Source organism: Cricetulus griseus, chromosome 4 (genome assembly GCF_003668045.3).
Source record: "Cricetulus griseus strain 17A/GY chromosome 4, alternate assembly CriGri-PICRH-1.0, whole genome shotgun sequence".
Taxonomy (NCBI): Eukaryota; Metazoa; Chordata; class Mammalia; order Rodentia; family Cricetidae; genus Cricetulus; species Cricetulus griseus.
Genome location: NC_048597.1, coordinates 151,454,169 through 151,479,081, shown reverse-complemented (window position 1 = coordinate 151,479,081; position 24,913 = coordinate 151,454,169). Strand labels below are relative to the sequence as shown.

The 24,913-nt window shown below is 39.5% G+C and overlaps 1 protein-coding gene across 9 annotated transcripts; it reads left to right on the top strand.

Annotated features, from left to right (window-relative positions):
• Positions 1 to 1,739: 1,739 nt before the first annotated feature.
• LOC100763569 (von Willebrand factor A domain-containing protein 5A) lies at positions 1,740 to 24,830 on the top strand. Of its 9 annotated transcripts, XM_027411847.2 has the most exons (22): positions 1,768 to 1,889; positions 2,188 to 2,338; positions 2,681 to 2,788; positions 3,978 to 4,087; positions 4,483 to 4,540; positions 4,657 to 4,859; positions 5,133 to 5,355; positions 5,473 to 5,648; positions 5,927 to 6,041; positions 11,171 to 11,340; positions 11,589 to 11,677; positions 11,860 to 12,004; positions 12,405 to 12,484; positions 16,127 to 16,241; positions 16,942 to 17,106; positions 17,356 to 17,456; positions 17,732 to 17,979; positions 19,412 to 19,441; positions 19,536 to 19,655; positions 20,133 to 20,263; positions 23,825 to 23,951; positions 24,432 to 24,830. In XM_027411847.2, exons 4-22 carry the CDS (start codon positions 4,067 to 4,069, stop codon positions 24,509 to 24,511), a joined length of 2,397 nt encoding a protein of 798 aa, XP_027267648.1. In that variant the 5' UTR covers positions 1,768 to 1,889; positions 2,188 to 2,338; positions 2,681 to 2,788; positions 3,978 to 4,066; the 3' UTR covers positions 24,512 to 24,830. The 9 variants fall into 9 exon arrangements, with proteins under 9 accessions (XP_027267647.1, XP_027267650.1, XP_027267654.1 ...); XM_027411846.2 differs by lacking the exon at positions 2,188 to 2,338 and having other exon boundaries at positions 1,740 to 1,889; XM_027411850.2 differs by lacking the exon at positions 3,978 to 4,087.
• The last annotated feature ends 83 nt before the right edge of the window (positions 24,831 to 24,913 follow it).

The window sequence follows — 24,913 nt, the reverse complement described above, 5'->3', positions numbered from 1 at the left end:
GTTCCCTCTCCCTCCCATCCTTCCATGCCCCCCACAGGACCTCTCATCTCATCCCCCCCATCTACTCCCCAGGGAGGGTCAGGCCTTCCATGAGGGATCATCAAAGTCTGTCAAGTGACTTGGGGCAGGGCCTAGGCCCTCCCCTGCGTATCTAGGCTAAGAGAGTAACCCTACATGGGGAATGGGCTCCCAAAACCCATTTGTGCACAAGAGATAAATACTGGTTCCACTGCCAGAGGCCCATAGACTGTCCAGGCCTCCTAGCTGACACCCATGTGTTTGGTTCTATGTTGGTTCCCCAGCTGTCAGATTGGGGTCTTTGAACTCCCACTTGCTCAGGTCAGCTGTTTCTGTGGGTTTCCCAAGCATGGTCTTGACCCCTTTGCTCATCACTCCTCCCTTTTAAATTTAATATAAAAATAAAATAAAATATAAAAAAGAGAGAGAAATTCAGAGCAGATCTCTGTGAGTTCCAGGCCAGTCTGGTGTACAGAGTCAGTTCCAGGAAAGCCAAGGCTGTTATGCTAAGCAACCTTGTCTCAAAAAAGCAAAACAAAGAGAGATAGAGAAGGAACCAGAGCATTTTTCTACTGTTCTTTCCTATTCAAACAGTTTCACTGTCAAATATATTGGCAAAGAAGGAATTACAAAATAACATGTTTCTCCATAAAAGTCTTGATTATTAAATTTACCAAGTATTTTATAAGAATCAACTTTTCTTTTTACAATGAGCAACATAAATAAAAACAGTACAAATGAACACATAAATAAAATTAATTGATGTCTTAGGAACTGTAAAAATCTACATACTTCGTGTATTCCTTTCTTACATAATTATCCTACATAGAGCCAGCATCCTAGATGTGCTCTTTGAATCACTGGCTTTGAAGCAAACCTTCACATCTGCTCTATAGTCAACTTCAAGTCCTAGGCTTTAACTCCACCAGAGCAGAGAATGAGTTATGCCAGCCTTGCTAGCATCTGACTTTGCTTTGCTACACAGATACTGCAGACAACAGAGATGAGTTACAGTGTGGAGGGGGAAAAACACAGGATAAGATTGCTACACAGATGCTGCAGACACAGAGAGCAGTTACAGTGTGGAGGGGAACAACACAGGAAATGATTCCTACACAGACGCATTCTCTTTTACAACCAGTTTGATATATGAAAAAAAAAATCCCACTGCTTATAAAGCAGAATCTGTGTTCACATTGAGCTTTCTATACATTTTAATATGCATATGTGAGCTTCATATTCACTTTGATCTATTATAACTTAAAACAGTGCAGGGCATAATTATAAACTTATCATAATTTTATAGACGCAAGAACATACAATTTAGGAGAAAAATATTTGTTAGCAGAAATGTGTATCCTGTCTCCAGGTATAGTGTATAGACCAAAGCCAATTATATAATATAATGTTTGGAATTTTCCTGTTAGTCAGATGTAGCTTTTATTAAGCAAGGATGCTTTTATTAAGCAAGCTTGTTAAGAAGCTGAACAGCATTTTATATCATTTTTAGATAGTACAGTTGCAGCATTTGACCTTGAAAAACAAATCCCCCACTTTTGACTGACTTGAATTATTTCTCTGGATAGACCATGCAGGGGGAAAAAGAGCCATTGCCCTAAATTTTAAACAAAACTTGCATCCTTCCATCAAAACAGAAGCAGAAATTCAATTCTTCATTGAGAACTTTCAGTCCATCCTTTCCTCACACAGTTGTAACTTGATAGCTGACTCCTAGAATGGGGCGGGTCTTCCTGGAAGTTTAACTGTAGCTGCCTTCACTTTCTTTTACAGCTGCTATAAGCAGAGGGGACATGAGGAAGTAGATGAAAACTCTGCTCTCTGGGGAGAATCCTAGCTGCTGCATCTAAAGGGTAAGAGCCTCTTATGCTAGCCAACACCATAAAGAATTGTAAGTGTGTTTTAGCAGGAATCTGGGGTTGGTAGCGGTGGAAACTCCTCTTGCTATGTAATGCCTGAAGATTTTTCTACTTGACAACACATAAATGTTCTTAATTTTAAGTCCATGTTCTCTCTCTCTCTCTCTCTCTCTCTCTCTCTCTCTCTCTCTCTCTCTCTGTCTCTCTCTCTCTCTCTTCTTTCCACTCTTCTGCTATCCCATAAAATAGATTTTCCTTGTTGTTTTGTTTTGTTTCTTCTTCTCTGTTTTAGGTAAATTTGTCCTAAACAAATGGAGCTTTCATTCTCCACACACCCTGATTCATTGCAGCCCAGAAATCCTTCTCTATAGACATCTTAGAGATTGAAACTGGGCCTTTGGTAAACATCTGGCACTGAAGATTTTAGAGAGTCTACAGATTAAGTAACTATTTTTCATTGCGCACTGCAATCACTTTGCATAGCTTGGAGCACAGGTTCTCTCTCTCCCTGAAGCAGTAACCATCAGTATATGGCCTGCTGACTCACCCTGCTTCCTGCCTGCTATTGAGCTGACTGTCACGTATCTGCAAGACTACCACACAGGCAGCTCCCTAACCTGGGGAAAAGTGTTGTTATCTCGTAGCATCCAATTCAAGGCTGTAACTTTGGTCACCTCAGGAGCCAGTCCCTACCTCAAGGTGGCACAGAAGGGTCAGGAGAAGTGAAACATTCATTGAGGTAAATTTTTCTGAGGTTGGAATCAGGAAATCTTGTTTCTTTGTAGGAGAGCCTTGTCCTGTTGGCTTCCTCTCTCAGCCTCCTGCAGTGGCCACAGCCAGCCTGCAATCTCTGCTGCCAGATACACTCCATCCTTTAGCTGAGTTGTTCCTGGGTGAGTCTCCTTTTCTAAGTCTCCTGTTACAGTCAGTAGAAATTCTTCTCCTCCTGCTCCAGGCTCCTATACCCAACCCCCAGAGAAAGTCCTTCCCAGTGCTTGGTGTAGTCCTCCTCCTTGCTTAGCTGCTACCTCCATGCTGCTGCCCAGATGAGACCCATTCTAATGCTGTCAGACTTTTCCTATAGCTCAAAACAGCAGGTGTAGAAAATAGCCTATTTTTGGTAGATTTGTGTGACTGAACTGTATAGGACATCTATAGGAAATGCCAGAGGGATATCTGATACCAGTGGTATCAGAGGGATGGTTCCCAGAGAGAGATATCAGAGGGAGGTATCCCCAGACTTCAGCCTTCAGCCTAGCCTAAGGCTTAGATATGGAACTCAGGATTTTGTACAAGCTGGCAAGTTCTTTTGCACTGAGCTATAACCCAGTCTGGGAGTGTTATATGGTCACTAGGATCAGCTTAAAGGACCTAGCAACAGCCCTCCAAAGCCTTCAGCAACCATGATGCTCAAGGAACAAAAGATGTTCTTTCAAGAGGCTTTTCTCACCTGCAGATCCGAAAGAGAAGGAAGGAAGTGTTTCTAGGGGACTCATTCTTGGGAAACTGAACAAGTGTGATGTATTCTCCCAGTTGAGCCCTTTTAGGCCCTCAGGATGGATTTCCTAAGGAAACCACCCTTGATGGTGTTGGGTACTATGGTCACATAGATGACAAAAGAGAAAAGTAAGCTAGCACAGGGTCGGATTTAGAAAGGCCTGGGACAGCTTCCAGGTTATCAGGGCCATTCATTGGGATTAGCCCAATCTCTTAACTCTGTGGATAAAATAATCATGTAAACCATAGCCTGGGAAATTAATCTATCTCTTTGTCATCATATTTCGTGAAAGATTTGTACTAATTTAGGATTCATGAAATATATTATCACCTGTATTAAAAGAAGTACTGCATGCATAATCTCTATCTACCTGAGAACACTTTTTAAAAATATGTAATAGCTTTAATTTATCCTTTGAAAATTTTATAGATGTGTGTAATATGTTTTGGTTAACCTAATTCTCACCTTCCAGCTCCCACTCACCTCTGAACCAGGTCCCTCTTCTAGCAACATATCTCTATATTTTATTTTCTTTTTCTTAACCTATTGATTCCAATTAGTGCTGTTTACTTATATGTGCATAGGTTCAGGGTCATCTTTTGGATATATACCAATGGGCAATATACCAGGGACCAAGTCCTGAAGAAAAATGACTCTCCCACACTAAGTAGCTATGAACTGCAAAACTCTTCAGGTAGGGATTAGACTGTATATGCCCCTCCCCAATCTATGCTGAAACATAGACTGGTTTGATGGTGCATGTCTTGTGCAGGTAATAACACCTGCTTTGATATCATAACTACAATGGCCCTGTCATGGACAGAAGACTCTGACTTAGGGTAGTTCTCCATAACCTATGAATCTTAGAGACTTTCAGTCACGTCTCTCTGATCTCTAAGTATTTGTAGCAATGTGATAGGTATTGGGGGGCAGACAAGATGATATAGGTGATCTTTTAGAGTTAAGCAAATCACAGTCAATTATTTACTCTCTGCATTGCCATGTGATCTTCAAGAGAGAAGCACATAGCTTCTGGCATTGATTGTGTAACCCTATCATGAACCCCTTAATGATGTGTCATTTCCACAGAAACGTGCAGTCACCATGGAACATTGCTGTGGTCTAATCACTGGTGACAAGGTGCCAGGTAAGCCTGATTTACTACTCTTAGTGATGAGATATTTGTACCTAACACAACCCCTCCTCTACGATGCCACTTCTGCTAACAATTGTTGATCTTCTAAACACTAATATCTTCCCCAGTGCCACTGAAGAACATATCAGTAGCTTTGTCCATTGAGGAATTTGTGGCTGATGTGTCTGTGGCCTTAAATTATGAGAATGAGGAAGAAGTCCCAGTAGAGGCAAGCTTTGTGTTCCCCATGGATGAAGACTCTGCTGTCTACAGCTTTGAAGCCTTGGTGGATGACAAGAAAATTGTGGCAGAATTGCAAGAGAAGACACAGGTCTGGATGAAGAGTGCATTATCTCTTCTCTTCTTACTTTAAATTCCATTCTACTTTTAACTTTATAAAGAATTCATGAGTGCTAATGATGACTGTTCCTTCTTTCACTGACTTCTTCTCACCATTTTCCTAAAACCAATAAGGCAGAAGGAATCAAGTAGAAGCTACCAGAATAATTCTAAAGTCCATAGGATATATGACACACCCTCTAAACAGTCCTTATTTTCTTGACTTCATGTGGTTTCATTTCAATCCTCCCTGCCCTTGCTCTAGGCCCATAGCAGCTATAAGAATGCCATCTCCCAGGGCCACCAAGCTTACTTATTGGAAGAGGATGACTACTCCAGGGATGTGTTTTCTTGCAATATTGGGAACCTCCTGCCTGGGGCTAAGGTGGGAGTTACGCTGAGGTATGTACAGGAACTGCCTCTGGAAACAGATGGTGCTCTGCGCTATGTACTCCCAGCAATCTTGAATCCAAGATACCAACTCTCTGGTAAGTAATTTCTGTGTCTGAAAACCAGTGGTAGAATGGCTTGGGAGATACACCAAATTATGTTTGTGTTGGAAATTGTTGCCATGGAAAACAGAAATAATGTACTTTTTTTTATAGAACAGTCAGAAAACAGTTGTTTGAACATACAGACTCCCATGGTACCTTCCGGGGACCTACCCTACACACTCAGCATGGTTGCCACCATCACTTCCCAGCATGGCATTGAGAGGGTCCAATCCAACTGCTCCTTGAGTCCTATTCAGTACCTTGCTGATGACAAGACTTCTGCTCAGGTGAATAGTAAGACAACACTACTGTCAGTCCTTTCTCTCTTCATTGGTCATCATTCATTCTTCCTACATCCCCCTTACCTTTTCTGTCCATCCTTGAAGAGGCACACTACCTACCATCTCTACTCCGGGTAAACTGTAAACCCTTTTATTTCATAAAGTCTTTTCTGCACTTCTGATTGTGTCTTGATGGAAGAAACCTGAGACCCTGAGCTCTGACCTTATCTCAGGAGCAATCAGTGGCAGTTCTAACATGGCTACTCTGCTGGTCTTCTCCTCAGATTTCCTTGGCTGAAGGACACAAGTTTGATCGGGATCTGGAACTCCTGATTTACTACAGTGAAGTGCACAGCCCCAGTGTAGCTGTGGAGATGGGGATGCAGGGCATGAAGCCAGGTATTTCCTGTCTCCCACTATGGTCCCTTTCTAAGATGTAACTCTCCATCAGTCCTGATTTTCAATTCTCTATCCAGGATCAGTGTATGACCTTTGAAATACTGACTTTTTACTTCCACATGGAAAAATGACAAGGCTTAATAGGTAATTAGTGATTATGTCCTATAGGCTAATTTACATAGATTGGTAGATGTAATTAGAGGGAAAATATGACCAAATAATTCATAAGAAATTATGCGGCCTGTTATGTCACAATGACTGGTCTTACAAAAACAGCAAATGAAAGTAATCCAGTGACTACTTCTCCTTCCACAGGATCAGTGATTTCCAAATCTGATAGAGTCTCATCCTTTACATGGTGTGGTGACCTATACTGTCAGATAGTGTTGAAACAAACCAGTTTGTTTCAACTGTTTTGAAAGTATTTGTGCTACAAATAGTAAATATTCATTTTGATAATTCTAATATTTATAACATTTCTTCTGAAATAAATCCAAATGTCAATGGAATATGCACATGATAGTGACTGATATAATGCTATCCAATATTAGTAAATGATAAAAAATGTAATGCAGTCATTACTTGTGTCATTAGTTACATGATAAATTATGATGTCATTATTTAATAATGTACATTAACAAATTATTTCCCAAATAATGGGAAAGAAAAAATAGTTATAATTCTTAATAGTACTATAAAATAATGGTTGGATTAGGAAAACAACTGTATTATAATCTAGGTAATATGCAAATAGTCATTTTCTACATGAATAATAATTCATGTATTATAATCTAGGCAATATGCAAATAGTCATTTTCTACACGAGTAATAATTCTATTTTAAGTAAATATGTTTTATTGGTTAATTCATCACAAGTAGATGTAATCTTGCAGTCAGTTCTTACTTTTTTGTCTTATGACTAATAGTGGCCAAGTTTAACACAGAATTAGTTTTAGATTTCCTGTGTCATATAGAAATTGATTTTGAAACAAGTACTAGAATCCAGTCTTTGTTTGTAGCCCACTTGATTTTTTTCTTAGAAGAAACTTAGCTTTCCATTGAGTTGTGTTTTTTATCTATATCTAGTGATTGTCATTTAAAACATTTCCTTATATGTATACTAAACTTTTTTCCCCAAGAGTATTTTTTATTAGTTCAAATTAGAAACAAGGCTGCTTCACATGTCAATCCCTTTTCCCTCTCTCTCCCCTCTCCCCCAACCCCCCCACCAGACTCCCACCTCATGCCCCTCTGCTCCCCAGGGAGGGTAAGTCCCTCCATGGGGGTTCCCCAAAGTCTTTCATATCCTGGGGAGGGCCTAGGCCCTCCCCAATGTATAAGCTGAGAGAGCATCCCTCCATGTGTGATGGGCTCCCAATGTCCCTTTTTATGCCAGGGACAAATCCTGATCCACTACCAGGGGTCCCATAGAGTGCAAGGACTCCTCATTGACATCCACATTCAGGGGTCAGCATCAGTTCCATGCTGGCCTTCCAGACATAAGTCTGGGGTCCATGCGCTCCCCATTGTTCAAGTCAGCTGTTTCTGTGGGTTTCACCAACCTGGTCCTGACCTGTTTCTCTTCAATCCTCCCTCTCTGCAACTGGGTTCCAGAGTTAAGTTCAGTGTTTCCATGTGGGTGTCTGCCTCTGCTTCCATCAGCCACTGGATGAGGACTTTAGGATATAAGGCAGTCATCAGTATCATTATAGGGGAAGGGCATTTAGGGTATCCTGCCAACCATTTCCTAGATTGTCAGTTGGTATCATCCTTGTAGATCTCTGAAAATCTCCCTAGTGCCACATCTACCCTTGAACCTATAATGGCTCCCTCTGTTATGGTATCTCTCATCTTGCTCTCCTTTATTCTTCCCCCAACTCAACCTTCCTGCTCCTCAATTTCCTCCTCTCCACTCCTCTTCTCCCCCTGTCATTCTCCCAAATTACTTTCCCCTACCCCTATGCTCCCAATTAGCTCAGGAGATACTGTCCCTTCCCCTTCTTCGGGGTCCATGAATTCTACTCTTAGTGTCTTTCTTGTTTCCTAGTTCCTTTGGTGATGAGGATTGTAGGCCAGTAATCCTTTGCTTTGTGTCTAAAGTTCATATATGAGTGAGTACATACCATGTTTGTCTTTTTGTGACTAGGTTACCTTACTCAGGGTGGTTTTTTCTGGTTACATTCATTTGCTTGGGAATTTCAGATTCTATTGCTTTTTTCAGCTGAGTAGTAATCCATTGTGTAAATTTACCACATTTTCTCTAACCATCCTTCAGTTGAGGGGCATCTAGGATGCTTCCAGGTTCTGGTTATTACAAACAACACTGCTATGAACATAGTTGAACATATGTCCTTGTTTTAGGAATGTGCATTCTTTGGGTATATGCCCAAGAGAGGAATTGCTGAATCTTGAGGTAGACTGATTCCCATTTTCCTGAGAAACTGCCATACTGATTTCCAAAGTGGTCTAACAAGTTTGTACTCGCACCAGAAATGGAGGAGTGTTCCTTTTTCTCCACATCCTCTCCAGCATAGAGTGTCATTCTTGATTTTGATTTTAGCCATTCTGGCTGGTGGAAGATGGTATCTCAGAGTTGTTTTGATTTGCATTTCCCTGATGGCTAAGGATTTTGAACACTTTCTTAAGTGTCTTTCAGCCATTTTAGATTTCTCTGTTGAGAATCCTCTATTTAGTTCTGCATCCCATTTTTTAATTTCATTGTTTGGTGTTTTGGTGGCTAGCTTCTTGAGTTCATTGTATATTTTAGATTTTAGCCCTCTGCCAGATGTTGCCTTGGTGGATATCTTTTCCCATTCTGTGGGATGTCATTTTGTCTTACTGACTGTGTCCTTTGCCTTACAGAAGCTTCTCAGTTTCAGGAGGTCCCATTTATTAATTGTAGATGTCAACGTTTGTGTTACTGGTATTATGTTCAGGAAGCATTCTCCTGTACCAATTCATTCAAGGGTATCTCCAACTTTCTCTTCTAGGAGGTTCAGTGTGGCTGGATTTATTTTGAGGTCTTTGATCCATTTAGACTTAAAAATTTTGTGCATGGTGATAGATATGGATCTATCTGCAATTGTCAGCATGTCTGAATCCAGTTGTGCCAGCACCATTTGTTGAAGATGCTTTCTTTTTTCCATTGTATAAATTTGGCTTCTTTGTGAAAAATCAGGTGTTCATAGGTGTGTGGGTTAACATCAGGGTTTTCAGTTCGATTCCATGATACTTAACTTTTTTAAAGCTGACACAGTGCACATGTATGTTTTGGTTTCTTTGACTTTTCTGGCCCATTATGCACTTGGTTGCAGGGATCATCACCCAAACCAAGAAGGGCATTACAAATATTCATTTCTAGGTTGGATACATGGAAGAACTTGTGGGCCAATTGTATTCATAGAGTGACATCTGGGCTTGGGCTTTGCTGCTGGAAATGTAATCACTGTGAGGACTTTACCATGAAACTGTGTTTCCATACCTACCCCCCACCCACTAATATAATATTATCAATACTTACAAAGGTGACTTCATACTGAACCACATGTAGGGAGTTTTTCTTCTCCCCTTACTGTCTAGCCTCTCCCCTCTGAGGTCTCTAAGGGGAAACCAGCTTCCCTTGGTTTCTGGTAACTCCCTCATCTCCCTGTTGCTCTATGCTTTATATTTGTTGTCAATTTCTTGAATGTCTTTTTGGATGTCATAAAATATTCAGACTTAGACTTTGTTTTCAGTCAGTAATATTTTAACACATGATATAGAATTTCATGATGCTGGATCTCAGTATGACAGAGGTTTCAGTTTCTCCCTTTCTGTGACATCTCCTTAGTCTCATGAAGATTTTCTCATCTCTTTTCTGTGATCAGATTTGCAGGCTAACAGGGGACACAGGTGGTCATATCTCAGTCTTGGTAATTCCTTCCATCTGTGCTTCATAGTTCCTGCTTCCCAGGGCACATATTTTGCCAGATGACTTACAGTTCACATATCCTTCAGAAGCACAAGGGAAGCTGAAGAGGCAGCTTGGTTCACTGAAATACTTTAATGTGACCATAATTCACAGAAATGCATGAACTAAATGATATGTTAATCTTAGAATGTATGATTACACAACATTTAAAAGAAAAATGTAAAAAAATATAATTAACAGCTCAGTGTGAATTAAGCCCTACCTTGATTTCTGTAAGCATATTGGATCACCTAACCTTACAATAACCCTATAGTGGGAATTACTACCTTGATACGTGAAAAGGGGAAACTGAAGCTAAGAAGTAGAGGTACTCATTTATGAACAAGGAAGTTCTGATTCATGAAAGTGAAATCACTTGTATTGTTTTGAAAGAAGTAGTAGACACCATACATGGAGTGCTGACCACTACCTACAGGACCTTGTTCTAAACTGTGCATATCCATGCCCACCAATCTCATGGGCTTCTGGCTTCTTAGAAGAGTGCTAGTGTCATGATAACCATCTGTCTCCCTGGGTGAGAAGAAATCTACCTTACACATTAAAAAAAATGCTAGTCTTACATGAGCTGTATATCTAAAGTTTGGTATCTGGTTCATATTTATAATGTTTTCACTCAGTTTTCCAAGTCAATGTTCCTGAGTAGCCTAATCTTGAAATATGCCATTTTAAATGTTATGCGTTTGAGCATCATTTGCCCTGATGATCCAACTGAAGATGTAGTTAGTGACCTATGTGATCTTTTCCCCATTAACAAGATTTGGAGAGATTTTTCTGTTAGTAATCTTAGCTGTATCTTTATCTCATGCTGGAAGCTGCTAAGCTGATGTGTCTTATTCAATTGCTTAGATGCTTAGAATTTACACACACTGACACTGCTGTGTTCCAATTTAGTATGTGTGCCACTGAAGCAAGCATGACACTGCTGTATTATTGTCTTTTATCTCCTACCCTGTTTTTATTCCTCTCCCTTCTGTTCTGCTTCTTTCTCTTTTATGCCAACAACTCATATTTTACTCCTGTGCACACAGAACAAAAAGGTAAACAAGGAGTTTTGTATTTGAGTTTCTCAGTTCTCTATCAAAGTGATAATTGGTTCTTGGGATCTCTAGGACACCCAGGTTTCCTTGTACCTTATAGAGTTCTTCCTCTTTCTGTACAGATAGTTTGATGGGAGCTCCTTCTGCAATGGTGAGCTTCTATCCAGATATCCCAGAAGTGAAGTCCTCAAAGGCTTGTGGAGAATTTGTGTTCCTCATGGATCGCTCTGGAAGTATGGAATCCCCCATGAATAACCAGAAGAATTCTCAGCTACGTATAGAGGCTGCCAAGGTAAAGCCAGATTCTTCAGTGTTCAGCAGTGCAATGTGAGGATGATTGGGAAAGGCACAGATATGGACCATTGATAGTTTTAGGTCTGTTCTCCATATGAACAATAAAAAGCATGGCCTCGCTGATCTCAGCCTTGAAATACAAGGTGGCATAAGATGATGATTTTCCTTATGCTTAGGAACTAGATTGGGGTCTCCATGTTTGGTAGAGTCCTCTTTCACTCTGTCTCATGATTGTTTCACCCTCAGGAAACTCTGTTGCTGTTGCTGAAGAGTTTGCCAATGGGTTGTTACTTCAACATCTATGGATTTGGATCTACCTATGAAAAATTCTTTCCGTAAGTTTCTGGGAAGACCAAGGACTGTGAGAGAATGTACTTTAAAGGAGGGTCTCACTGGTAAAATGGTTATTGCAAAGTTGACATGACCATTAGTATTGTTGGGAAATTTTTTATGATAGGATTATTAGAGTGGCAATGTGTGCTACTGTCATGTGACTAGATGTGATTGTTTCTCCAAGGGAGAGTGTGAAGTACACTCAGGAAACAATGGACGAGGCAGTGGGAAGAGTGAAAGATCTGGAAGCAGACCTAGGGGGTACTGAAATCTTGAAACCACTCCGGAAGATTTACAAGGCACACTCCATTCCTGGCCATCCTTTGCAAGTGAGCATTCAAACCAAGTTAAGAGGGATAATGAGTGAAATTCTCTAGTAACACAATCCCTGGTTCTTCCTTATAGAAATGAGTAAACAATGTGTAAAGTTGAGTTATCTACTACTCAGTGAAGAGAAAAAAGTCCAGAGGCAGTGGTCTTCCTTTATTCTATGGGGTAGGAAGTCAACCCTCTTTTGTGGTACCACAAACATTTCAGATGAAAGCAACATGGGGAAGGTGTGAAACTTCCCAGGGGTCTGAAGAGTCTTTTTGCCACCAGGGAACAACTGGAGCACTAGGGTCCCCACCCATGTGAGAAACTAGGAACAGTTGTAGTCCAGGAGGAACAATGCTATTGTCTTTGAATGAACTCAACAGAGGCTTGATGAATGCATTCTTTCCTTTCCAGCTCTTTGTTTTCACAGATGGAGAAGTTAGTGACACATTTACAGTCATTAATGAAGTTCAGTTAAACAGCAAGAAACACAGGTATGAGGAAGTATGGTTTCTATTGTGCTGAGTGGACCCCAAGTAGCACTACATATGACGTTTCCATGATATCATTGGTTTCCATGCTTCCATAGGGATGGAGTGACTTAAAGATTTTCCAGTTATTTAGTCGACCACTTATTTTCTGTAAATTTTAGAAGTAGTTTTCCACTTAACTTTGATACCACAAAGTCTTTGTTCCTTATTTTATTTAAGCTTTGAAGAATGTATTGATTTATCTTTTCATTATAGAGGTATTGAATTTAAGAAAGTTACTCAAATCATTGTTATTGGCAGATAAGCTGCCACGGTATGTGCTCCGCTCATCCATTACAGATCTAGAGCTAGACAGTGTTCTCTTGCCTTCATTCCACCATTCACTAGTTTAAAACTGGCGCAGGTATTATTCTTGTAGATTATGAGAATTTCTTTTACATTGGTATCATACTGGGTTTCCAGATATGTGTCTTTTTCTGTGTCCATCACTTTTAAGCTTTATCTCACCAGTTTGTTGAGATGTAGACCTAAGATGCATGTAGCCAAGATCAAGTTGCTTTAGTGTATGTTTTTCTATTAAGTAGATCATTTTATTTTATAATGATGCTCATAATGATGCGCTTTCTTTGGGCTTTGAAGTGATTGTATTATATATTCACAAACAATCTATTGAAAGTTTATAATTAATATGGAAAGATATCTATCTATCTATCTATCTATCTATCTATCTATCTATCTATGGTAAATGCAAATCTTACAATGTATTTACAAAGGGCTTGAGTAACTTAATTGCTGGCATTTACATGAAGTCCTTGAACTCAACTATACAGAAAGCAAAGCACAGACACATGGACTTACCCAAGGGAGCGTTCTTTATGTAGATAGTGTTGTCCAATATCAGTGGAATGGCAGTTTCACAAGGCGTGCTGATTTAACTCAGATCAACTTCACAAATAGTTTCCAGTTGCTTCATTTTCTAACCAAATCAATCATTTCTTTTCTTCAACCTTTTCCAGTTTTGTGCATAGGACCTTTAGTGTCTCATGTTTTTAATTTTTATTTTCCTTGTATCTCTACTTGATATACCTTTTTGCTATTTAGTAGCCATTAGAATGGCCTTGTTTGGTAGTCCTTCAAGTCTCTTTACCACTGATATTCTTTTATCTAGCAGATTTTTATGGGTATGTATTTGATAATATGTTTTGAATATGAATATATTGATGACTGTTTTCTTACTCTGTAGCTTACATTTTCACTATCAGAATTGTTACCTTTGCTTTGTTTTTTAAGATAGGCTTCCCTATGAAGTCCTGATTGGTCTGGAACTCCTTTACTTGACCAGGCTGGCCTTTATGGATTCAGGTCTGCCTGCCTCTGCCTCTAGAGTGGTGGGATTATAGTCACATGATTTGAGTCATTGTCACTTCAATTTGTATTTTCTGAGGTTTCTTTTTTAGATTACTACTTTTGTGTGGGCCCTGTTAGAGTATTTTTCTATTCAAGCTATGCAGGTTGTTTACATTTTCTTTCAAGGGATTTGGCTCTCTATATGTATTGGTTCTATGGCAAATTTATATATGTATAAATTTACTCCCTCCTCTCGCCTTTTCCTATCTTCTTCCCATCTCCTTCAGTCTTCCTTTCTCTGTTCTTTTCACAATTTTGTATAATTAGTGTCATCTCAATGATTACTGGATGGGGCTACCCAGTGGATCCTAGTGTGCTTCCCAGTGAGTATACAACTGAAGGTCATGATTGCCATTTTCTCTGAATCTATCAATAGGTTGTTATTCCTGTAATAGTCATGTAACTATTGTATCTGTGAGTATATTGTGCCTGAAAGATGATATTATAGTTTGTAGGACTTGTAGCTGGTTAAGATCATTGATGCCTTTTCTCTCTAAGCAGACTTTTAGCATCTCTTGATTTCTCCATGTCGTATAATCAACACGTGGTGGCTTCAGCATTAGGGTCTTAACATCTCTTGTTGGTAGTCAACCATGAGCAATAACAAGGCACTCTGTTGTTTTCTGAATCTCCTTGACCAACACATCATAAGCAGTTATCCCATTACTAGCACTGAGTTTTTGTTTAGTAACCCATAGTATTAGTAAACTGAGTCACTTGGGATGATGGAAGAAAGAGCCACTCCAGGATGTAATCAGGCTCTGAGGCAGCAGGGAGGAACAGTCTCTGATGGACTGAACTCCTAAGCAGCTGTGCAGAAGAGTAAAACAAGTTTCTCATACTAAACTCAGATCTAATCTACATGTTTCTTGAAGGAACACCTTGTCCTTGCAATTTTAGTCTGTTTTGCGCACTGTTTGCATTACTCAATGTTACAAGACTTCCAGGCTTGCCAGGAATGTCTTGAGACTCAATTCATGCAAAGGGTGCAATGTTCCTCTAGAAAAACAACTCTATAAGTTACAATTGCCATTTTCTAAATGATTTCTTCAAGGTCTAAGTACTTCCAGAAAACAACCGTTCACTCTGTTGTTTTCCCTAAACTGGCCAGTATGAGTATCTTAAAGGTTGAAACAAATTAAATAGCTGAATGCATCAGAAAGTAATGCAAGAATCTTGGAATACACATTGATAAAGCAGAAAGAGGGAAAGGAGGGAAAGAAAGACCATAAAATGTTTTCTCAGGTGTTTTTAGGGATACCTACCACTGACAAAGCTCAAAAATCTACAATTTTCCTACTACTCAGAAACTGCTTGGGTGGGCAGCCATTCACACATGCCACGTGCTTCAATGGTTTGTGAGCATCATATGCAGGCTCATTCCTCTTTTTTCCATTTCCAGGTCTTCACTCCTAGGTTCATGTTCTCTCTGAAGTCACTGGAGCCTATTTTCTTGGTGGTTTTCTGCTTTTACACAAATTATCAAAGTTACTATTTATAGGTCTCTAAGTCTCTCTGGCTTAAATAACCTGTTCTAGTATTTCTGTGAATAGAACTCGTGGTGTTTTGTCTTGATCATTGTATTTGAGTTCTTGAATATCAGAATCTCTTAAGAAGTCATGTATTTCACCTCTGGGTCTTCTTCATGACAAATCTTGAAACTCCACTAATCTGTTTGTTTTATCAATCAACTTAAAAATGCTAAAACCAATAGTGACTACCTTATAGGTTACTGAGAGGGAATAAAACTATAATACAAACTTTGGTCCTCATGTTTACATATGGAAAACATGAATTCTATGATCCAATGACATGAGATTTTGGGGTGATGACTCACATTACCAAAAAGTCCAAGAATACTGAATGTACAAGCAAAGATGTCAGTTTTATATTTTTATAGTTTACTAGAGGTATTTCAGAGATAAAATGCTGCTAGATAGCTGTTGCTCCTCTGCACTGTAATGGGGAAAGAATTTAAGAAATAATTTGCAAATTCCCTATATTCTAGATCTTCATCAGCAAAAATGAAACAGGACCCTTCTCCATAGACGACTCATGGCATTAAAGTATATTACTTACTTAAGCATTTATTGTCTCTGACATAGATAAAGTATGATTTGTAAGTGATAGCATTGCTAAAAAATGCAAATTCATTTATGAGTCTTTGAGCACCCCACGTGAACTGATAATTCCACTACAGAGAGCCAGTTTCTAACATTCATCATTTCATTGTTGCAGATGTTTCTCATTTGGTATTGGAGAAGGAGCCTCCACCAGTTTAATCAAAGGCATTGCTCGGGTATCTGGGGGCACTGCAGAGTTTATCACAGGCAAGGACAGGATCCAGACCAAGGTGAGAGCAGGCCATGTGACCAGAGATACAAGTACAAAGTGACTGTGAGGCACTAAAGGATCCCTGCTGCAAAGGAGACACTATCATGAGTCTCAGGTCATACACTAATGATTCTACTTCATACTTCGTTAAAATGTTTGCAATCTAATCCAGAAAGGAGATAGATAAGAGGTAAAGAGGTAGTGACTTTTGTTTTCAAAATCTGAGAAAAAGTAGTTAAACACTTTTGCTGCTCTGTTTGAGACTGCAGTCTGTACTCTCAAAAGATCTTGTAGAAATTCTCCATGCAACAGAAAATACAAAAGACAAAGTGTGTGTGTGTGTGTGTGTGTGTGTGTGTGTGTGTGTGTGTGTGTGTATTAGGTTCAAAGGCATGATAAGTTCACACTCTTTTATTATACAAAATTGCAAGACATCTTAGATTGTATTTTTAAACTTCTCTTTCCCTGTTGTTACCATTTCTTTTCTACCTCACTTCTGTAGAGGTCTCTTTTCTTAAATATTTCCCTCTTTCAAATCTACACTTTTATATTTCCCAAGTGTAACTTTACACACAAGTTGAGAAGAAATTGCATTTCTCACTTAGCAACAGTAGTTAGACCTGACTTGCATTACATCCTTGGTCCTGGTAAAGGCTGAATGGATGACTGTCATTATTATATTTCTTATGTTTAATTCTGTCTCTTCTCTCCTCCAATAGGCTCTTGGGTCTCTGAAGTTTGCTCTAAACTGTTCAATGGATGACTTCTCTCTGAGCTGGGATTTGCCTCCTGGTCTGTTGGTTACCATGCTTTCTCCAGAGCAGACTGTCATCTTTAGGGGTCAGAGATTAATCATGTATGCCCAACTCACTGGGACTATGCCTGTAAGTACCTATTATTGTCCGTTCCTTTACTCAGTGAGACCCTGTATCAACAGTTTTATAACAGTGATGTTTCCTTGGGATTCAGCAAGATATGTCACTTGCCAGGCAGCCAGCCTCCTATCCTCTCTTTCATGCCGTGCTGTCTGATTCTTTGTGTGACCATTCACTAAGCTGGGGGGCTTCCCCAGTGCTCAACATTTTCCTGGTTGTGAGTCTGTTTTGTCACTCCTGCTCTCCTCTTATTTGTAGGAAGTGGAGTGCTCAGGAGAAGTGTGCCTCAAGTATACCCTCCAAGGCAGGAGTCTGGAAAACAGGGTGGCATTTCCCCTACAACCCAAGACAAATGCCAGGTAAAAATTCAGCTTTTCTTCTCCACCTCCACTCTGCCCCACATCTCTCTTCCCTTCCCTTCTTCTCCTTTACATCTCTTTTTCTCTGCCATATGAATGGTTTATCATTCATATTACTGACCTCAACTGTTTCCTTTAAGCTCTTCTCTTTCTCATTGCCTCATCAGAAGTCTTTTTCTCTGCATTCCCTTATGTATGTAATCACTAACTATTAAGAGTCTTGGGTACTTGATTTGCAGTTACTTTTCTTTAATTTTTGCAGTATTTTCTTTTAGCTTTGCCATTCATCGGTTGGCTGCAAAATCGTTGATTCAGACCAAGGACTTGGGTTCCCATGAGACTTCAAAAAGTGCAAAAGAGGATATATTGAACATCAGCATTCAATCTGGAGTCCTCAGCTCCTTAACAGCTTTCATTGCCATAAACAAGGAGCTCAACCAGCCAGTGCAAGGGCCATTGACTCATAGGGATATTCCAAGGCCAGTTACTTATACATCACCTTGTGCATATAAAGTTAAAACTCGTAAGTTTATCCCAATTCCAACTTATGTATAATGAGTCTCAGATATCCAAGCACTTCCTGTAAACAATGAGAAGTTTCAGAATTTTGTAAATTTAAATTCTTAATTTTCCTCTTCTTTCCACACCTGGGGTTTATGGCTTGCTTTAAACTTTGTATAGAAGTTGATTGTGTCCAACTAGTACAGAGATTCATTATAGAAATACAGAGTGACACCAGGACATATTACAATGCAGAAGCATCCATAGACATTGAATAATTAAATCACTTAATTTGAATCTGTCTTCTGTTCCTGATGGCGAGTCAATGGCCAAATAGATAACAGATGACTAGATTGCATCTGATAATTGTAGAAGAGTATATTTAAAGAAATGGTGGATATTTGAAAGAGTCATAGAGGATTTTGGGGAAATGAAAATAAAAACAGCATCATTTCTGTGGGATGGCTGAGGGTCCAGTTGCATTTGGTGCCTTTTTTCAGTAGTAACTGATTAGAGTCTTGGGTTTTGTGAATCATTTGCCTCATGGGTCAGGAACTTTACCTTAAGAATGAAGTGGATAGGGTGCTGAATTGATTTCTAGTGTAATACTTTTTCATCTTGATGGTTAGAAATTATGGATATAGGATTCAAGGTACTGATAAGGGTGCTAATTTGTTTGATTAAAATTTAGGTTGAATGGTAAAGAAAAGATTAAAGGATGGTGACATGCAGGATAAAATAGAAGATTTGGGAAGGCGCAAGTCAGGTCAAAGGCCATTTAAAAAAAAAAAAAACATGAAACCCTAAGTTAAAACACTAGAAATACGGGGGTTGTATTTTAAATGTAAGTTATTTGTGCCAAATCAAACGATTTTTTATGATACTAATGATTTGAGGGCATGGGAGGGATGTGTTAGAGCCATAGTCACTGGATCTGAGGAAGGTAAGACCTTTGCATTAAGATGTTGCATGGTCTACTTACATGGATGGTGAAAATTCTCAAATTGTGGAAGAGCTTGGAGTCCACTGGGAGCTGTGGTGTGGCTTTTGGGTACTTTGGGAAGCAACATTGTTGATAAGATCCTGACCCATCCCAATTGATGACCTAGGGCTGGAGAGATGGCTCAGCTGTTAAAGACTAGGCTCACAACTGAAAATGATCTTTTGAATTAAGGAGTATCTGGAAGAACCATGTGTATTGAAGATGAGAGGCAGCTGTGATTACTCAGCACATGTCAGGGGTTCTAGAAGACTGACTAGAAAGTAGAAAGAGGGTTCAGAGGGTGAGTGTCTGCATTGGAGAGGGCCACACTGGAAAATGGCACAACATGGTTAGTGAGGGAAGCTGATATGAATGTGAATGTTGAGGTCTTCAATCCTCACAATTTTAAATTTTTGCTTGTTGCAGTGCATGAAGCTTGCTGAAGTATCCACTGTACATTTATGTTTTTCAGGTCACAAGCCACCCGTATGCGCAAAAGTTGGTGAGCATCCCTGGAGGGCTATGGAGAAATACTCTATAGTCTAAGGGAGTTTCCTTCTAGTAAAAGTTCTCTCAACAATGTTTGTTTATCACAGATGTTATACCTTTTGGATTCATATGTTCAAGTCCTAGTAGGAGAAATGTAGAATCCTTAAAAGAGATGAAAAAGTCACCTTCTTCCACCAAGAAACCCAACCTGAAAAATGACCACAAAGGTGAAGTGGGCCTCAGAATGTGTATCTGACTTATGGTAGCCATAAACTAACCTTCCATGCTCTTCATCTTAGACCTTTCTCTACCTATGGAGTGACTTACTTGAGGCAGCAGGCAGGATGTCAGATTTGACATCACTGTGTATTTGCTGAAACATGTCTAGCTTCACTAATCTAGAAGACAGTACTTGGTACCTTCTGACCTACTGTAATTGAGTAGTCTCTAGTTCTTTGAGTCCCCTTGGCAATCTCTGTCTACACAGTCCACCTGTCATCAGGGCTTGACCCCAACATACTCTGCTGCTGTTGTGTTCAGAACCCAGAGCAAATGGTCACCAATCATAGACTATAAATAGTCAGTGGACATCCTGCAGAACTTTCACGAAAGCCTCCTATTTCAGGAGACTGTCTCAGGTGAGCTGTGATCCCAGGGACTCCATAATTCCCAATGCCATCTCTCTTTCATTTTTTTCCATAAAGGTTTTGGAGAGAATGTTTTTGTGCAGCTGGTTTCCCTCCAAAAGGCAAATGGCTCCTGGGAGCTGCATGAGGATTTTGCCAAGATCCTGGGCACTAATTTGGAAGACATCATGGCTGCAAACCCTGCCAAGGTGAGATGCAAAGTAGAACAAAAGAAAGAGTGTACTTCATGATGCTAGGAACACAATTAGTGTAGAAATGAACCAAGACAGAGCTAATAAATGAGAATATAGGTAATGCAAAGGTGAAATTAGCTTGTAATATATAGAAGATGAATTTCTACTTCAGATGGACCCTAAAGAACATGGATTTAATGGCCTAGCTACAGGAAGGCATGAACAGAATCCTGGATATCAAAGCAAAAGTAAATGATCTTCTGTCTTAATCATATTCCCAAAGACATAGTTATCAAAATAAACATTTTAATCTTCACATTGTACCAGACAGATTTTAAACATTTACTATTAATATACTTATTTTCCTCTCATTTCAGTTAATTAGGGCAGGTTCTATTTATATAGCTATGTAGAGATAAGAAACCAAACATTAAGAAACTGAACTCTCTCAGAACCAGTAAGTGCAAAATTACATTCAGTGCAAGGATGCCCTGACTTCAGAGACTGCAAAAACAGTTCTAATATTCATATATTTGTGTTCTCAAATAGGCTGGCTAGAGTACACCTTCTTCAGAATTTTAAGACAACATTCTGGATCTTGAAATACTATTTGAAAAACAAATATCTTCAATAAAAGACAAATGCAAAACAATGAGAACAAATGTAATTCTGAGTTATTAAAATGTGAAACAAAATTAAATGAACTTCACATATCTATAGTTATATTACTTCTACTCCATCTTCTAGTCACTCCTGGCTATTGAGCTTATGAAATATGGTTAATACAAATGAAATTTAATTTTTAATAAATAGCTTTATCTATTCTGTAAAATTGAAACTGACTTAAATATTTAGAGTAAAAATATTCCCATTGCTTGTCAAAATGATGTCTGTTTTAATATTTTAAAAAATCTGCTACTAGTTAGAAAAGCAGATCACCATGAGAACTCAACTCTGGCATACTGCAGACCATGAACTCAATTCAGTACAAATATATAGTAAAGAGAATCAATGTCACATGTTGTTATCTGAAGTTCAATTGAAATTTGAAAAATTTAAAATGATTTTTATTTTTATTATTACTATTTTACATCTTGACCACAGTTTCTCCTCTATACTTTCATCCAAATTCCTCCCCCCATCTCCCCTTTGGCCTCTCCATCTGCTCCTCCTCAGTTTCTATTCAGAGAATGGCAGGCCAATCATGGATATCAACCAAACATGGCATATTAAGTTGCAATAAGACTTAGGCACTTCCCCTCCTGTTAAGATTGGACAAGACAACTCAATATGAGAAATAGGGTCCTAAAATATGGCAAAGAGTCAGAGACAGACCCTGCTCCCATTGGTAGTAGTGGCACAAAAAGACAAAGCTACACAATTGTCACATATATGTAGACGACCTAGATCAGTCCCATACAGGATCTCTGGTTGTTGGTTCAGTCTCTGTGAGCTCCTATGATTCCAGGTTAGTTGATTCTGTGGATTTGACTCCTTTGGCTCCTAAAATCATCCCTTCCCTTTCAGTAGGATTCCCCAAGCTCTGCCTAATGTTTGGCTGTGGGTCTCTGCACCTGTTTCCATCAGTTGCTGGATGAAGCATCTCTGGTGACAATTGGGCTTGGCACCACTCTGTGGACATTACAGAATATCATTGGGCATCATTACATTGCCTTTTTTTCTAGTCATGTTTGGTTTTAGCCTAGGTCTCTGGGCTATGCTGACTCTAGGTCCTCACACTCCAGGAAGTGTCAGGGGTGGGCTCACTCTCATGGCATGGGGCTCAGGCCAGAACAATCATTATTTGGTCACTCCCATGATTTCTGTGCCACCTTTTCCCTAGCACATCTTGTAGGCAGGACAAATTGTGGGTTGAAGGTTATGTGGCTGAGTTGATGTCCCAATCCCTCCACTGGAAGTCTTGCCTGGTCAGGTTCCATATCCCCTATTGCTAGATAGAATGACCCTTGTAGATTCCTGGGAGTTTCCCTTATACCAGGTTTTGACCTGACCCCAATTGCCCCCTTCCAGTAATCTCAGCCAGTTCTCTCTCCCTCTACCCCAAACCTGATCCCTCCTGTCCCTTCTGTTCCCATCCCCACCTGCTGCAAGTCCAGTCATGAAATTTATTCTATTTCCTCTTCCCATGGAGATCCCAATGTCCTCCCTTAAGCCCTCCTTGTTACTTAGCTTCTCTGGGTCTGTGGTTTATAGCATGGTTATCTTTTACTTTATAGCTAATATCCATTTAAGAGTGAGTACATACCATGTTTGTCTTTCTGGGTCTGGGTTACCTCACTCAGGATGTTTTCTTTTTCTTGTTCCATCCATTTGCCTACAAATTTCTTGATGTGATTGTTTTTAACAGCTGAGTAATACTCCATTGTATAAATGTACTACATTTCCTTTATCCATTCTTTGGTTGAGAGATATATAGGTTGTTTCCAGTTTGGGGCTATTATGAGTGGTAGCCATGAGAAGTAGAAGAATGTTCCAGTGAGTATATATGCAACACAAGTTGGACTTGCTTATTTTCTTTTTTGGGGAGGGGGGATGTCACCAGGTTGGGAGATCAGTAATGGTAGAATTTCTAAGTGAGTGCAGTTGGGGTGCATTATGTGAAATTTCCAAATAATAAAAATATTATGTTGGAAAAGGAGTTACATTTTAAAAATGTAAAACTGAATTTTCATTCTGGTCCTGAGTAACATTCTTTTAAAGTCTTACTCCCTTGTTTTAAGTGTCCCTCTTATGAACCAGATTAAAGGAACTGGGAAAAATGACCTGTGATGAGACTGTGCAGAATAAACATGACACGTGATTGCAATTCTAAAATGTCATGAAGAACAGAGGTACCTTCCTGCCAACACACACACACACACACACACACACACACACACACACACACACACACACACACACACAGAGAGAGAGAGAGAGGGGGGGTTGGAGTGCAAGGGCATATTCTTAAAGAGGAATTTTTCATTTTCCCTCCAAGAGACAGTCAGTAGAAACCAATGGAAACTCATAGGTGGCAATTTTCTGTGCTGTGACTTAGGTCTTAGAAATATGAGTAGTGTCTAATAGCTGGCCTAATTCCAACATCAATCATTATTGGATGGCTAACTTTGAACAAATCTTTTCACTTTTATATTACTTGTGTTTATGTTTTCAAATGTGTTATTGGTTCTTCCTATGGCAGTTCTTTGGGGTTTTATGTTGTTTGTTTGTTTTTATTTATCTGGCATGTAAGGATACAAAGAAAAATAATGAATAGTATACCTTAAAAGAAATCAAATACACAATTACTTCTCTGAGTAGTCTAATTATCTACATACAGTGTAGTAGAATAATACATACAGAGTGTTTTATAGAATGTGATAGTGGTTACATTGGATTTATGACTTTAATCCTTTTCTAAGTGGTGAAGGAATATTGTCTTGAGGCTCTGTCAGTCTGTATGGTAAGGATGGGACAGGGAATTCCATGTAGCAGCAGATTAAAGAATGACAAGGAAGGAGTTAGGAAATCTCTCTGCTTCCTCTTGAGTGGCTTCCTGCTGTGCTTGTTTTGCAGGATGGGGACCCCTCAGCCTGGGCCACAGTGCTGGCTGTGCTCTGGCTGCATGCCAATGGCAAAGACTTGAAGTGTGAGTGGGAACTTCTGGAAAGGAAGGCTGTAGCCTGGCTCCATGCCCATGCAGGTAGGCACACAGCCTCCCCTCCCTCTCTCCTTCCCAGGTTTGTTTCAGAGCTATGCCTGTAAGAGTACCAGAGGGTGAGTACTAGAAAGTCCCCATAGTTACCCCTATCATGGTATCTCAGAGCATTTTCTGTCTTCTCAGCTAATCCTTCATCTTCAGGATTAGGATGAAATATGTAGTTGGTGGTTGGGACAAGCTGATCAGAGGGAAGGAACATAGATGTGGATGCTTAGCTAAGTAAGGCTAACCCTAGACATGTAGCCAGTACTCTTGGATGTTTATTGTATCCTTATTGCTGGGTTCCTGTGGACAGAAAAGAGTAGCTGAGAATCAGAACAATAAAGGGGGGAGAAGCTAGGGTACAGAAAGAAGCTAAATCATGGCTGAAGGGATTGAGAGTAATAATTGAGGAATATAAAGCAAAAATCTCTCTCTCATCCTCTGTCCCACAGTTCTGACTCTTGTTTCTTGTCCTCACAGGCTCCTTCATCCCCATGCTTGTTCAAGCTGCCAATAATATCCTGAAATTACCTGTGACTCCTGCTGTCTTTGGCCTCTGAGGATGCCACCCATGAAGCAAGAATGTTTCCTGGCTACCTCAAAGTCCCTCTCTTTCTCCTTGGCTGAGATATCTTTCAGGTTCTATCTTTACCTTTTTCTTTCTTGTCATAACAATAAAGGACATCCCCATAACCTTGCTTATCTATTCTAGTCCCTTTGGATCTGATCTTCAGTCCCCATCATTTCATCTGTGAGAAGTTAACATGATCACCTAGTATGTTTTCTTCATTGCAACTTTTATTTTATTTATATGAAGAATGACACTTGTAGTTTTCCAGAAAAATTACAATAAAATAAGTGGCATGGTATCTCAAGTAAGCACTGTAATAAGCCTGTAATAATCTGCATTATCATTATCTACTCTGTTTTGTTTTTCCATGATGTTCAGGACCGTAGTAGTA

Excerpts from the sequence above, each read along its gene's own strand:
- LOC100763569 (XM_027411846.2), top strand. The coding sequence starts at position 4,067 with ATGAACTGCAAAACTCTTCAG. Across the intron at positions 17,980-19,411 it reads TGCATATAAAGTTAAAACTC|GTCACAAGCCACCCGTATGC; the intron begins GTAAGTTTATCC and ends TATGTTTTTCAG. Across the intron at positions 19,442-19,535 it reads ACCCGTATGCGCAAAAGTTG|ATGTTATACCTTTTGGATTC; the intron begins GTGAGCATCCCT and ends TGTTTATCACAG.